The 15,849-nt window shown below is 38.0% G+C and overlaps 1 protein-coding gene across 1 annotated transcript; it reads right to left on the bottom strand.

Annotated features, from left to right (window-relative positions):
• Window positions 1-3,507: 3,507 nt before the first annotated feature.
• Window positions 3,508-15,473, bottom strand: PAK1IP1 (PAK1 interacting protein 1). Its single transcript, XM_072411716.1, has 10 exons — window positions 15,328-15,473; window positions 14,482-14,644; window positions 13,601-13,721; window positions 11,924-11,998; window positions 9,813-9,865; window positions 9,582-9,727; window positions 7,405-7,502; window positions 7,183-7,282; window positions 4,144-4,264; window positions 3,508-3,740 (listed from the first exon to the last, which is right to left on the bottom strand). Exons 1-10 carry the CDS (start codon window positions 15,400-15,402, stop codon window positions 3,592-3,594), a joined length of 1,101 nt encoding a protein of 366 aa, XP_072267817.1. The 5' UTR covers window positions 15,403-15,473; the 3' UTR covers window positions 3,508-3,591.
• Window positions 15,474-15,849: the final 376 nt, after the last annotated feature.

Below are 15,849 nucleotides of genomic sequence, written 5' to 3' on the forward strand. Positions count from 1 at the left end.
TTTCTGCACTCCTGTGATGAAGCATGGTTGTGAAATGCAAAATTGATTTTTAATGTTATGCATAATTAAATGATTGAAATTTTATCTTTTTTAAATTATTCTTTTTAAGTAGACCCTTGTAGATTTGACCTATTAAGTTGCCTATCCTTTTATATTTTGCAATATTGGGATTCTGGTACAACTCTTAATACAGACCATTACATTATCTGTTGATTAAATGGTATGTTGAAGCATATGATTGTCCTAGATTGTAAGCTCTTCTGGGCAGGGTCCTCTCCTCTTCCTGTGTCACTGTCTGTCATTTGCAACCTCTAATGTACAGCGCTGCATAATATGTTGGTGCTATATAAATACTGTTGAATAATAATAATTAATATGGGGTTATATAGTACAGACAAAGAATGATGCCAGCTGCTAAGGGTTTAGTCCTCTATAATGTTCATAGATGTGGTATTTCTGCATGGTGACAATAAACCTACCAAGGCTGATACCAGGGGTGTAGCTCTAAAAAGAGAAGAGGGGGCACAATAATAGTGAAGGCTATCCAGGGCGAGCACACAGGGAGAGCCTATACGGGGGTCCCGAAAAAGGAAAGGCACGGCATGCCCGCCACACTACACCCCTGCTGTGGACCCTAAAATAGGCCCACTATAAGGAAAAGGAAGAGTCGCATAGATAAAAGCATGCTTTTTAATTTTACTCCCAGCAGTCACTTGGCAGCAAGGGAGGTGCTAAAGTGATTGGACAGTGATTGTAGTGCTATTCAGAATACATTTTATTGTGTCAATATATCCATTATTTTCAGTGGTATATGTAGCCTACGAGTGTGCCCCTGTTGGCTGGAAAGGTTCAGGGCTCTTGTGCAGTGCACACTTTGCACCTCTGTATCCCTCCTTTGTTATGCCTGATGATTTTCCATTTCCTCTTATTCCAATGAGCATACTGACATATACACATAAAATGAGTACAGCAGGACGTTGCTGCCATCTAGTGGTCATGGAGGAACATATTCAGCTCTGTGTTACTGTACTAGGTGGATTACTGTAATGGAAGTGCTGAGTTGTGTGGATATATATATTGTATTTTCAGTTGATCATATAGAACCTGTACACTGCGATTGCCCTGTGCATACTTTCTGCACAAATTTTTATTATTTAATGTATATGAACTACGTGAAAATTCCAGAATTGGAGTGCAAGAGGTACTGATTTGAGAATCTTTTGCCACATGATAAAATGAGGATGAAAGCTTTTTTTTTTTTTTTTTTTTTTTTGCCTAAAACACATTTATGTGTGCACTGGGTCAATTTCTTATAATGATCACTTCTATTGCCTAGATTATATGACAGTGCTGCATGTTTACACAGAAAAATTGTTTAAAGTTTGGGGTTTGCAGAAAAAAAGGCCCTGCTTCAGTGTTTACACTACCAAGTTGCTTTTGTGCACTTATATGAAAGATTTTGGGGGACTTTTACTTGAAATGTATAACATTTTTTTTTATGTTTTAGCGTTGCTGTATTTTTGTTCTCAAGGTATAATATAACATTCTCTTTAAGTCCAAGGGAAGCCTGCTGTTTTAAAGGTTGATTTACCTGCCTGGATGATTTGACATCATGCTCTTAGTTACATTTAGCCTGGAAAAAGGATTGATCCTCCAACTAATAGTGTCTGCATAGTTCTTGTAGTGGTAATACTCCTTAGCAGAGTCTTTTAGGCTAATAAGCCACTGGGCACCGATTGACATCCATATAAGGACCATTGCTGAAGGTATTGTCAATCCCATTCACACAAGGTATGGTCAGTTTGTTTTTTAGTCCCACCATCACCAATGTTGGGTTATCGCTGACACTGACAGCAATATAAAGCATTTTTTTCTGCCTCTGATCTCCAACACAGGGACATTCTTTCTCCTACAAGCAATGCTACTGTACTACAGAGTAATACTTTTGTACCCTGTAAGTGACATAAGGTGATCATTGGTATCGGTTTACAAATATAAGGACATAAGAAAAACTTCTGTAGCTTTTTGTATTAGATTGTTTTTCAGGCTACCAATAAATCTTTTAAGGAAAGCATTTATCAAACACCGCGCTGTGCATTTCCCATTTCCTCCCTGTCTTAACTGCATGCCACATCTTTGTCCTCAATCAGGTACCTATAGGTGGTCCAGGTCTCTTACAGTTCTATTATTAGTATGTGACTCTAGAATTTATTTTGTTTAGAACTCCCTAGGGTCCTTTTTATAAAGCAGTGAATCTGAGATTTACACAATTCACACAGTATGTTGGACATGAGATCCTGAAAAAACCCATCTGGTCTGAGGAGTGTTGATTTGTTCTGCGACATTGGGATGGTAGGGTCACATTTTGGCATCAATATTAAATAAGATCCATCCTGCTTTGATATCTATGGTTCAAGCTGGTGGTGGAGTCATTGAAATTCCATGGCCCGCCTCAATCTTGTTGCTGACTGTGTCCATTCCTTTAAAACCACAATGTACCCACCTCGAATGGCTACTTCCAGCAGGATAATGCACTTGCATGCATACATACATAGCTTAAATCATTGTCAAACTGGTTTCTTAACCATGACAAAGAATTCACTGTATTTTAATGGCATCCAGCTACCAGATCTCAAATTATCTATTAGGATTTGGCATAACAGGAGATATGCATCGTGGATGTGCTTGTTGACAAATCTGCCATCATGTCAGTATGGACCAAAATCCCTAAGGAATGTTTTCAGCACCTTGTTGAATATATGACATGAAGAATTTTACCAGTCCTGAAGGCACAAAGTAGCTCAGTACCAACAAGGTGTACATAATAAAGTGGCCAGTGAATGTAAGTAAACTAGGTCATTAAGCACAGGAATGACTCAACTGAAGCAACTTTCAACTTTGTAAGACTTGGACTTTAAGTGTCATTGCACAATCATATAACCCATATTAAAGAAATATTTCTGCAGTGCACAGAGCTTTCTGCTTAAATTATTAAAAGACATCAGAATGTCATTTAGCTATAAAAGGACACCATTTACAATTTTCTGGTGCTATGATGTTTAGTAGAAAGCAACACAATGTTAAAACGTACAAAAAACAAAGTGTATTTAATAACAAATATCTGAAAAAATACCGGAAAGTATACAAGTGTGTAAAATGAGGGTAATTCACCTTTACCAGTAGGAGTGTTTCCAGAACGCCAAATTACTGACAAGGGATTTAGGTGGATGGGTGCAGTACAGAAATACATGGAAGAAAATCTCCTTTTTAAAACAGGTAGCGTGTCTTCCATACATGCATTTCAAGCATAAGAGCATATCTAAACCCAAGGGAAAGATAGAAAAAGAAATATTGTTGTGTATATATAGGTGGCTGCTTTTTTCCCCATTTTTCAGGCCAAGAAATATTTCTGCAGGTACAGAAAATACCTGTTCTGTGGCTCTTACCAGAAAAAAGTCTTTTACACTTACTATGAACTAAAGTGGTCAAATCATTAGGACAGAAAGCTACAAAATAAAACTTTTATTCTGCGCATGTCAGCAAAGTGGATGTCACACGGATTTGTAGAATACAATATGCTCAATGACGAACTCAGTCCGTATTTGTTTGTTTCTTCTTTTGTTTATCTGTACGTTTCCTCTTCTTGTGCACCACCTGTTCTTCAATTGCTTCTTCTGCGTCACTATTTTCATCTTTGTCCTCAGGGACTTTCCTTTTCGTTTTGGGACATTCATCCTTCTCTGGAAATAAATATTTAGAATAGGTTTAAACATAAGCAGGATATTTCACAGAATAAGTTCCAGCTACATGGACTGCTTCTTGTCACGTTTTTAAGCTCTGGAATCTCGTAATCAGACTTAAATATCAACCCCACAGTAACTGTACCAGAGTACAATGAGACTTGTGGAGTACCTCCTTTTCTCCACATTTATCACCTATGTGAAATCCTGACCATCAATCCTGAAATGTGGGAAGCTTTTCTAAAAAAAAAGTTTATTTTCCCTTCCACAAAAGCATGGGTGCACTTTAACCTGCACATACCTTATACATTTTGTACATTTAAGTTGATTTAAAACCCAAACCCCAATATTGACAAAGAACTATAATGAGGTTAAACCAATGAAAAAGAAAATCCATCCTTACCAGCAGATGTATGCGCCTTTGTTTTTTCTTTATTGTCACCATGTTCCGGAAGCCATACGGAAAGACAAGTCAGTCTGGCTGATGTGTTGACTTCGCAAAGTAACAAGGGTTCAGTATTTAGCTAAAAATGAAAAATATATTGTGTTTTTTTTTTTTTTTTACTCGGAATGTATGCTCTATGGACATATATTAGCTATGTCTGCAAAACATTTTCCCAGTTTACCATTACAACAACTAGAACTGGACAGGTATACCTCTCCACTCTTCCCTCTTTCAAGTACAGTGAGGCAAAGTAGTATTTGATCCTCTGCTGATTTTGTACGTTTGCTCTCTGACAAAGAAATGGCCAATCTATAAATGTAATGGTAGGTTTATTATAGCTGTGAAAGACAGAACAACAACAAAATTACTCTCAAAAACCCAGTGCTCAAAAGTCAGAGCTTGATGTGCATTGTAATGAGTGAAATAAGTATTTGATCCCTTCGCAAAAGATGACTTAGTAAATGGTGGCAAACCCCTTGTTGGCAATCAGAGGTCAGACCTTTCTTGCATTTGGCCACCAGGTTTGCACACATCTCAAGAGGAATTTTGTCCCATTCCTCTTTGCAGACCCCCTCCAAGTCAGTAAGGTTTCAAGGCTGATGTTTGGCAACTTGAACCTTCAGTTCCCTCCACAGATTTTCTATGGGATTAAAGTCTGGAGACTGGCTAGGCCACTCCAGGACCTTCATATGCTTTCTTCTTGAGCCACTCCTTTGTTGCCTTGGCCATGTGTTTTGGGTAACTGTCATGCTGGAATACCCGTCCACGACCCATTTTTAATGCCCTGGCAAAGGGAAGGAGGTGCTCACCCAAGATTTGACAGTACATGGCCCCGTCCATTGTCCCTTCAATGTGGTGAAGGTGTCCTGTCCCCTTAGCAGAACAACACCCCCAAGGCACATTGTGTCCACCTCCATGTTTGACAGTGGGGATGATGTTCTTGGGGTCATGCGCAGCATTCCTCCCCCTCCTCCAAACACAGCGAGTTGAGTTGATGCCAAAGAGCTCAATTTTGGTCTCATCTGACCACAACACTTTCACCCAGTTCTTCTCTGGATCATTCAGATGTTCATTGGCAAACTGCAGACTGGCCTGTACATGTGCTATCTGCAAAATTTCAGGCTTTCATGGCCCAGTGTGTTACCAATTGTTTTCTTGGTGACTATGGTCCCAGCTGTCCTGAGATCATTGACAAGTGCCACTGCCAGTGGAGCCCCAGACCAAGGGAGATTGACAGTTTTGTGTTTATTCCATTTGCGAATTACTGCGCCAACTGTTGTCACCTTCTCACCAAGCTGCTTGGCGATAGTCTTGTAGCCCAGTTCAGCCTTGTGTAGGTCCACAATCTTGTCCCCGACATCCTTTGACAGCTCTTTGGTCTTGGCCATGGTGGCTAGTTTGGAATCTGATTGATTGATTGCTTCTGTGGACAGGTGTCTTTAATACAGGTACTGTAACAAGCTTGGATTAGGAGCACTCCCTTACAGAGGTTGCTCCTAATCTCAGCTTGTTACCTGCATACAGTGAAGACACCAGGGAGCCTGAAATCTTGCTGGTTGATAGGGGATCAAATACTTATTTCACTCATTACAATGCACATCAAGCTCTGACTTTTGAGCACAGGGTTTTTGAGGGTTCTTTTGTTGTTTTTCTGTCCCTCACAGCTACAATAAACCTACAATTACAATTATAGACTGGTCATTTCATTGTCAGAGGGCAAACATACAAAATCAGCAGGCGATCAAATATGTCTTTCTCTCACTGTGTGTATGGAAACAAGCTATCCATAACCGAAAGAGGATAAACAGCATCTTAAAAAATCCAGTGGCTTCAGAACATAAAGGTGTCACAATTTCCCGATTGCAGTTCCAGAAATAAACACCCATGCCAGTGGCTGATTTCTCATTACTAGATTCTAAAGCTATAACACTGAGAACTCTTCAACATTTACCCCAATCAATGTTTTATGGTAACTTAAAAATTAATTCTATAACAGGCTTTCTTTAGTCCTTACCACAAACCTGAAACATTATGAAAATAAAAACAATTCTTCAGACAGTGGTCTCTGGAGCACAAGCTGAGAAACACATGTCTAATTCATAAAGCAATTAGGGTGGCAATATGAAAATTACTCTACTTGCACACATGCTGCATTTTTCTAACAGCAACAAAATATGCTACCTTTCTTTATGGTTTGTTTTCTTTACAGCATAAATGCAACATTAAAAGCTGTACCCAGGATATATATGAACGGCCTTTAAAGCTGTCTACAGATGACAGATTTTTATTACATGAGAAGATCAAGAACAGAAGTCTCCTAAAATCGTTTAATGATTCATCCTGCCTGACTAGGACAGGACCTCCCGCTTGTTACTATCCTCCCCTCTACATTATTTTTCTAATTAGCTTTCTGTGTTGATAATTTCATGCTCTTAAAATATCTGAAATTTTAAATATGCCCCTTCCATACCTAAACATCTACAGGTAAATAAATTGCATCCTTCTCCATTGCTCTTAACATAGGCCAAGCAGGGTCCCAATTATTCTTAGCACCAAAAACTTGTGCCATATTTAACTTGTACCTGGCAAAAAAGTTTAATGTCATTATTTCTGCACTAGGTAAAGATATATGCAGCCAATTGGTTTTCTATGGCTGAAACTGCACTAAGGAAACCAAATAGGATTCCTGGTACTGCAAAGATCAAAAAGTGAAAAGCCTACAAACATTTTACCTGACTTATTGATGGCTGTATATGGGTTTTTTATAACTTGTTATTCTGTTTATTGGTGATAGGTAATGACACCAAGGATATGCAGCTCTCAGAGTCCAGAAAAATAAAAAGCAGTAGCAATATGCAGCACACAAGCACATACAGAATGCCTAAACACACCTTTATACAAATAGATTTAAAAAAATGCTAGACAGTTCACAACACTATGTGGTTTTAAACAGTACGGATTAACAAGGTGAAAAAAACTGAAGTCCTAATGCCTCACCTTCTGTAAATTCAGCTTCCACAGTTTAACATAACCATCACTTGAGGAAGATGCAAGTACATGAAAGTCTTCATATTTAAAAGAATACAGATTTTTCACTCTGGTACAAAAGAAAGAGTGCGTTAGAAGTTAAGCAAAAAAAGACGACAAATACTCTCACATAACAGTTCTCAATAAACACCATAACATATATAGTACAAAGCAGATTAAACACGAACTAACCTTGTCTCATGGGCTGTAAATTCACACAGACACTTCTGAGACTCCACATCATAAATTCTGATAAATTCTTCATCTCCTGCTACAGCCAGAACATCATCCTGTTGATGTATAATACAGGACATTTTAAATTGTATTACACTGTTATATCAATACAGAAAGTCTTTCCAAATCAGAGAAAACATTTTAGTATTCCCATAATTAAATATTTATGCAGCCTGAAATAATGAACACCACACACTGCAAATGAACTGGCTGCAGGCTGACACTACTGTAAATTGTTGGCTGAAGTGAATTTTATACAACAACAAAGTAACTTGGAGCATTTCCAACTCATTCAACTAAAAGCAGTTCTCTCTCGGAAAAACAAAGAATCTGCCTTCTCATGTTTTTTAACACTGAACCAAATGAGAGGTTGTTCTTAACAGGGCCTAGTGTATGCATGGATTTATGCAATATCTGAGAATATCATTCAAAAAATCATGGACACAAATAAACCAGCATTACATGGAAACCATCTACAATAAAAAGCCAACATTACAAAAGGATGTGTGCCAGGATTTGCTGAACTCTGATTTATACAGCCTGAAAAACACTGCACTTGAATTTCATGAAGACTTTTGGTAGTTTAAAAAAACACATTTACAAAACTTGATTGTGTTTAAAAAGTATTTAGAAGTGCTTTGCTAAACTACAAACTTCCACTGATTGTTTCCAGATGAAAATTCTCTTAATTTTGAGCAGATTAAATTTAAAGAAACATAAAAAATAACCTAACTTAACAATAAATACATTTATTTAAAAAAGCACTGCAGTCATACCACTTCTAAATAAAGTTCCAAATGTTGGATCAGGCAGATCATTATTGCAGAAAGGGACAGGTTATGTCACTTCTGCAATATTGCTTCCTACTTGCCAGATCGCTCTGTTGGCTGCCCAAGATACCTAGCAAATCCTTGCTGTGAGCCTGCACTGAAGTTACATCATTCTAGCCTGGGCAATCAAGATGGCCAAATATCACAAGGGGAAACTGAAGAAGATGGCGGTGCCCTATGACAGAACAGGGGCACTGTCTGGTTTAATTCCAATTTATGGGAGAACTACAGCTACAAAGCTTGTCCCTATTTTATTGAATGAGATGGGCCAAGGCATGCAGAGAGGAGTGGAGAACAAAATAAGCTCTCTGTTATAAATTAGGAGACTTATTGTTTTTTTATTGTAATGTAATTTATGTAGTCCTGGTGTAATCACTAGGATTCTAGCCAAAGGTCAGTTAAGGGTGAACTAAATGAATGTAAATTTATAACTGTGTGTAGACCTAAAACCTGCTTTTAATAACCCAAAAACAAAATTCTTCCAGTTTTGAATATATGTGACTGCAACATGCCACTTCTGCTTACCCTGACAGTTTAGGTGCTCCTTAAGGCCAATCAGCAAACAGATTTTTACTTTGTTTTAGATAGAACAGAGGGTGGCTGAACTTGCCAGGTTTTTATTGTTTTCCTGAAATGCACAGGGGGATTCACCCTCCCCCAGTAACTTCCTTATGACAAAAGGACATATGGGAGACCAGGGGTCACAGGGACACAAATGAACAGAACAGAATAAAAACATTACTCTTTGCAACTATACCAGAATTATACAAAGCCCAAATAATAGGCCAAACTTCATGTACTGGTATGCAAAATCCCAGAGAAATCTTGATGTCAGTACGGTAGCTGCTTTATGTGCCCCAAAATTAGTACTTCTATAATTGGCATCCTCTTTACAACATGTGACATTCAGACTTATTTACCAATGTCAGCATATAAAAACACAAAAAGTTTTTTTATCATTACATTTGAATACAATCCTCAAACGGTTCACAACAGACCATATCACTTTTCCTTTTTCATCCTCACGAATTTTACATTAGTCTTGGATTTGTCCAGCATCCCTCTCATTACCAATACTATAGAGTAGCACGAGGCAGTACCAAGGTTGTACAAGTAGTCTAAAACCTCAAGGATGGCACATCCATACATAATTCAAGGTGGTTTGCTGTGTCTCCCTAGCCTTAAAAGAGTGAAGGAGATACCAGGACACAGGCCTTTACAAAAAGGGAGACATTTCCTTTGCAGCACATGTTTTGGTACAATTTGGGAAATACGTATAGGCCACTAACACAAGGGTCTACTTACTTTAATGAACTGTACAGAAGAAATCCTCTTGGGATTGCTGATTGTACCAATAATTGAAGCAGTTTCAAGCTTGTATACATCCACTTTGTTCTGTATGACTACTACATACTTTTCCCCATTGGGAGACCACTGAACTATATTTGCATCTGTAAGCAAGAATAAGAGAATGTTTTATTACAGTAGCCTGTTAAAATGATATAAAGAGCAAAATGACAAAATAGTTCAACTCACTTTGTTTTATATTTTTTATGAATGCAGATCGGCCTTCAACAAGGTTCCAGGTCCTAAAAAAATGTAATGTAACATAGTCACATGATTTAAATGAGATAGCTTATGTACTTGCTATTAAAAAATTGCAATTCATGCATCCCATGGTTCATTTGTAGTCCACAGTATTTGTGGTTTGCTACTTACTAGCTTTAAAGAACTCTGAAGTATCATTGTTCTCGGCAGCCCTTTTCTGCCGGGCACACCACCCAGTATTTTTCGGTAACCACCCTGCTGTTCTGGGTGGTTACTGTGGAGTTGGGCCACAATATGGGAAGGGGGGGAGGAGCTGCTAAGGTCCCCCTGCACTGTTTGCATCCAGGTTCTCTAAAACACAATTACTTTCTAGGGCAATAAGGTCTTGTGCCTGACCCCACCCCAATTTTCCTACGCTTCATCACCAGCCACTAAGATGTTTTGTTTTCAATGACAATTATTGCAAGTGTGTATGCAGCCTAAGACTCCTCAACATAGTAATGGGTTTCAATTCTGTAATTAAATAGAACTAAAGACATACACGGCAAGCCAGCCAGAATTTTGAAAAGGAAGCCATACATGTTTGCTTTAATGATAGCAACAGCCCTTTAATTGAATGTGAAGTACTTTATAAGGAATGCTTGCTTGGGATTGCACGTAGCAGTTTTCTGCAAACAATGTTTATCACTACCCAAATTTGTCTTTTTTTCATAGTTTGTATAAAATGGGGAAAGATTTAAACTCCTGTCAAAATTTAGTGTAGCTGGAGATTTTTTCACTTCCTGTTAATACAACAATTGTCTTGAGGACAGAAAGTAAGGGGGGGGGGAAAGAAAAACTCACAGCAACACAGTAAAAAAATATATATATTTATACTTCTAAATTAAAGCTAAACTGTTTTGTACCTTTGGAATAAAACTAACCTTATCCCTCACTCCCACAGCAGCTGGTGGTCTGCTAAGCTGCACTGCACTGCTCCCTCACAACCACTGCCTACGTTTTATTGCCTGGCTGCTCCAACCACTTGTCATTCCTTTTTGGTGCAAGATCATGAGCTCTGCACTGTCCTCACCAAAAGCATCCTCCACAAAACTAAACCATCAGACAGTAAGGAGAGAAACCAGCAGCAGGAGTGATGTATAAACAAGTAATCAATTCTTGCTCAATGTTCAGCTTTAAATAGGAATAGTTACTAAAACTTTAATTAGCCTTTGAGCCTAAATGATGGTAACGTTGGTACTTATTATTGTAGTTACATATAGACTTATGTAACACAGCAAATAGAGGGAGCTTAGCACTGATATAATGATTAACAGCCACACAGAGTGACTGCTACCTATATGTGCATACAAGTATTTGATTATTAACCTCCCTAGCGGTTCATTTCTTTCCGGTTTTATATGTCTAAAAGCCATACATTGTTTTTCATGAAAATTTATTTTACAGTATAATATAATAGTATGAGTATTTTAAAGTTTGAAACACAAAATCATGTAAAAATAATAAATTGAATAAATTAAAAAAAATCTAAATTTTTTTTAAATAGAAAAAAAATACATATTATTCTTATACTATTATATATACTGTAAAATATATGTTCTTGAAAACAATGTACTGATTTTACACATATAAATTCAATGTATTGCATTCAATACAGTTATTTTGCATTGAATGCAATACAAATGGTTTTTGAATTTCCCGCCCCGCATCCTGCTGGCAACGTACACATGCACGAACGTCACCGGGAACTCCCGGTGACTCATCGCGTGCAGAAGCCGGCTGGAGGAAGAAGAAAGAACACAAAGATGGACGACGCAGGATGCCGGCGGATTAGGTAAGGCTGTATTTACTATTACCTTCCATAGGTTTACACACCCAGAGTGTGACTCGGGGTTACCGCTAGGGAGGTTAATGGTAATAAGGTTGTTTAAGTCAATAGCATATAAAGGAAGAATATTTGTTTAAGGCTGATCTCTTTTACATATTTTAGGAACATTCAACTGAATACAGACAATACATTAACTTAAAATGTTCATGATCAGGTATAAATGTGTAAGCACAAGAGTTCTTTCACATAAACAACACTGCAATAGCCGTACCTTAAAGTCTTGTCAGTCCCCACAGATAAGGCTAGTTTTCCAGAAGGATGGATTGAAAGGGACAAGACTTTCCCTCTGTTATACAAAAAAAAAAAAAAAAAAAAAAAAATCACACAAAAGTTACATTTACCTGTGTACCAATCAAACATTAAAATGACTTCATGACTTCCTATTCTGCACTAGTAAAGTATCAGAGTTGATTCAGCAAATTGTGTTCTGTTAGTGCTTGTGTCAGTGGGATTTTGTTGAGTAACAGTGTTAATAAAACCTGCTTGAATAAGGTAAACTGAAGGTCAAATGCATTAATGAAACTTAGCATTTTCTCAGGATAGTCTTAAACTAATTCCATTAACAAGCATGAATTGTTAATATTGACTGATTTGGTTTAAACAGTAATTTGGAGGTATGGTGAGAAGACAGAACAATAATATGTCTAACAAAATGACACAGATCCACACTATGGTGCCAAATGGATTTCATATGCATTAAGGATGTATGCTTATGTACAGATATGATATTACATGTCAGACGGCCATGCTATAGGCATATTACCATAAGCAGTGTTCTCCCCAGCCCCTTTTAGCAGGGTGCACAACCCGACACTTTTCAGTAACCACCTGGCGGTTTATGTGTGGTTACTGATAAGTTTGGTCACAATTCAGGGGCTTCCACCTGCCTACAATTTCTACCCACCCAGCTTCAAACAATTTCTGGGTTGAGCACTGATATGTCTAATCAAAGCTGGCTATATAAAGTATAGCAGCCACAACACAACATTGTGCCTTTTTTATTGGGCAATTTGGATTTGATCGGCAACCAAACCAACATCTTTGGCTACATCCCAAAAACAATTTTGCTAAAGCAACACATGGAAATCTCCACCGTGTGGACATCAACTCATATACCCATATACAAGAACGGTAGTGTTGAGGTATAAAACAGAAATACAAGTTTACATGTAGTCTCTGTTCTCTTCCAAAACAAAAGTTAAAATAGAGGTTCATATGAGGCAACAGTAAACCTGTCAAGCAAAACATTGAACTTGTTTAGCAGTTTTGCTGGTGTTCTAGCTTCAATATTGTCGTAATCACTAACCCAGATCTAATACAAATAAAAAAAGTCATTTTTGCCTGACTTTCACTTGCTGCAAGTGTGTTTTGGAACTATGACTCCTAATTAGGTTCAGAATTTTGCCTCCTCTCGGATTTTACTAGGATCATAGTTGTTCTAGGCCAGTGACAAAATATTAAAGCTAGAAACAACCAAGGTGCTAGCATTTCCAAAGAGGTGAGCAATAGCAGGATGCATATTACTGATGGATGAAAGGTCTATTTGACACTAGTGGTTCCCCCCCTGAAGGCCAGCAAAAAAAGCCAATTGAAATGACTACTTATCTGCTTGAATACCATCAGTGGCTTGCTAGCTCCATCCCTGCAGAACAGTCTCTGTGTTTTGAAAATGAGCACAGGTACATGTACTGTAATGAAAATGGGTTCTGTAGCCCTCTTTTTGTGCTAAAATGCTTGAGATACCTAGTATTCTCCCCAGCCCCTATTAGCCAGGCGCACCACCCGGCACTTTTCAGTAAGCACCTGGCTGTTTTTGGAAAATACACATGAACCCAATTTAATATCACCATATTGGACAGAACATAGAGCACAAGAAACTATTACTCACTTGTGTGCTTTGAAAGTCTGTTGGCACTCCCACTTCTTAGTATTCCACACACAAATCAATCCATCTTCAGCCCCACTTAAAAGGTGTGTATTCCCATAAAACTCCAGACATGTAACAGTACCTGAATACAATAAAATAAGCTGAATAAATCTTCTAATGTGGTGCAGGCTGCCAATGCCCAAACCCTGCAAGTTCCGTTTCTACTAGGACAGACATGCAACTGTGTGATATTGCAGTGGGAGAATCCCCACTTCCAGGAGTCATCACAGCTATGATGCTTTGCATACTTAGACATGCAAAGGAAGAATTTAGCATAACAGAATCTTTTTCTCAAGGTCAAGCTGTCATTCATTAAATGTTTAAAAGATTAGTTATTTCAAGCAATATTTAACATTGAGAAATCAGATTTATTAGAACATATTTTAAAAAGGTACATTCACCACTAACATACATACTAGCAAGGTGTGACCTTTGCTTGAACTACTAACTTGGAAGGATGCATGATTTTGGCATCACACAACCATGAGTTGTGACCACAAACGACCTTTACAAACATCTGCTGTTTGCACAAGCCCAAATAATTTAACAGAACCATTTGGACAGGGGTAACAAAAGTTTATTGAAAATGGTGATGTTGGCACACAACTCATCGAAGAGTGTGTCTATAAAAGTCTGGCAGCAAGTCTTAAAGCAGAATTTAACTCAACTGCTGGTGCCCAGCGTTTTGCATGCTGTGTTGACCCATCACTCCATGTGAAAAGGACTCCATGTCCCCGTGGAATCATGACAAGTCTGTACAATAAGCTGCAAATGTGTGGAAGTGAATAAAGTTTACCAGACCTTTCATATTCTACTGTTTCTGAGTATTTCATGGTACATACCATTATGATGTAGCAGAGCTCCATGCTCCACTCTTTTCTTCATGTCATAAATTTGAATTGTTTCATCTTTGCTCCCAGTAGCAACAAATCTGTTATTTACTGCAACCACTGATAGTGAAGCTGTGTGAGAATGATTTGTGAAGTCAGAGGTAGCTGTCCATTGCTGAAAGGCAGAAAAAATCATTTTAAACTGATATTTACATATGCAAAGGCAACAATTAAAGTGTACCACAAGGGGTAGACAACCCCTTTATGTTAAGTAGATATTCTGTTTGTTTTTTTTAAGTGCAACACCCTTTTTAAAATAAAATTAACAGTTATTTGTCCTGTTACTAAAAAAAATGAGAATATTTCCACGAATCTGTCAAAATCCAAATCCAGATTTTGTTACCTGAACTTTCAGTTCTGTCATCATACATAACATTTCCAACCCCTCTATACTATATTTGTAAATAAGCCTCTAATTGTATTGTGTTACTTATAATTGATGTTATGTATTTTCCTGTATTACTACACAACCCTACAGTATAGGGATTGTTACCCACTTCCTGTATGATACCCTGTGCAGTACTTTGGAAATATTATTGTTTGCCTTGATCATGGGTGACAGTACATTGACAGCCCTGAATGAGACAACATGCAGCTCTACAGCAGTAAGAGGAGTGACATCGTGACATGTTAAGGCATAATATAACTAATTCTATGCTGACACAATCATGTAAATGACATGCAATAAATGAAGCCCCCTCGTGCTGCACACACTGAGATGCAGCGACATAGATATAAACGAGTCTTTCGTTCTCCGTAAAACTCGACCTGTCCCCTGCCCATGCTCAGTCCGCATACCTCTGCTGGCTGTACTTTATAGCCGAACAGAATCTGTTCATAGCAACCGCACAACACTTCTATCCGATCTTCCATGCTTGGCGCACCAGGAAACACGTGCACACAACACAGCAGCCCGGGCTCTTCCGGGGTCCTTGAATACAAGGTTAGGCGGCATTAGAAGTGCCTGCTCGGTTTAGTTAAGAAGTCCTTTCTTTATTCGCTGTAAATCAGATGTTTGTGTCACAGGTTTGCTTCTGTATTTAATTTCAGACAGGCTAAGTGTAAAATGAGTCATTATTTTGTTGATGTTCAGTGCATATTTTTACAGGCATGGTGACGACTGCTTTTGTATTTTGAGTATGGGAAGGGAGAGGTGATTTGTTTTCTAGTACTGTATATGATATATGAATGGATTTTAGTTTCAGATATGAATAAAATAAACAAAGCTATGAAATTCCACAAAATCATACAATAAAACAAAGAGTGCACTTACTGTTATCCTTACAGTGATATCTGTGCAATGTGTGCTGCAGGTAGAAT

This window comes from Pyxicephalus adspersus, chromosome 5 (genome assembly GCF_032062135.1).
Source record: "Pyxicephalus adspersus chromosome 5, UCB_Pads_2.0, whole genome shotgun sequence".
In the NCBI taxonomy this organism is placed as follows: domain Eukaryota; kingdom Metazoa; phylum Chordata; class Amphibia; order Anura; family Pyxicephalidae; genus Pyxicephalus; species Pyxicephalus adspersus.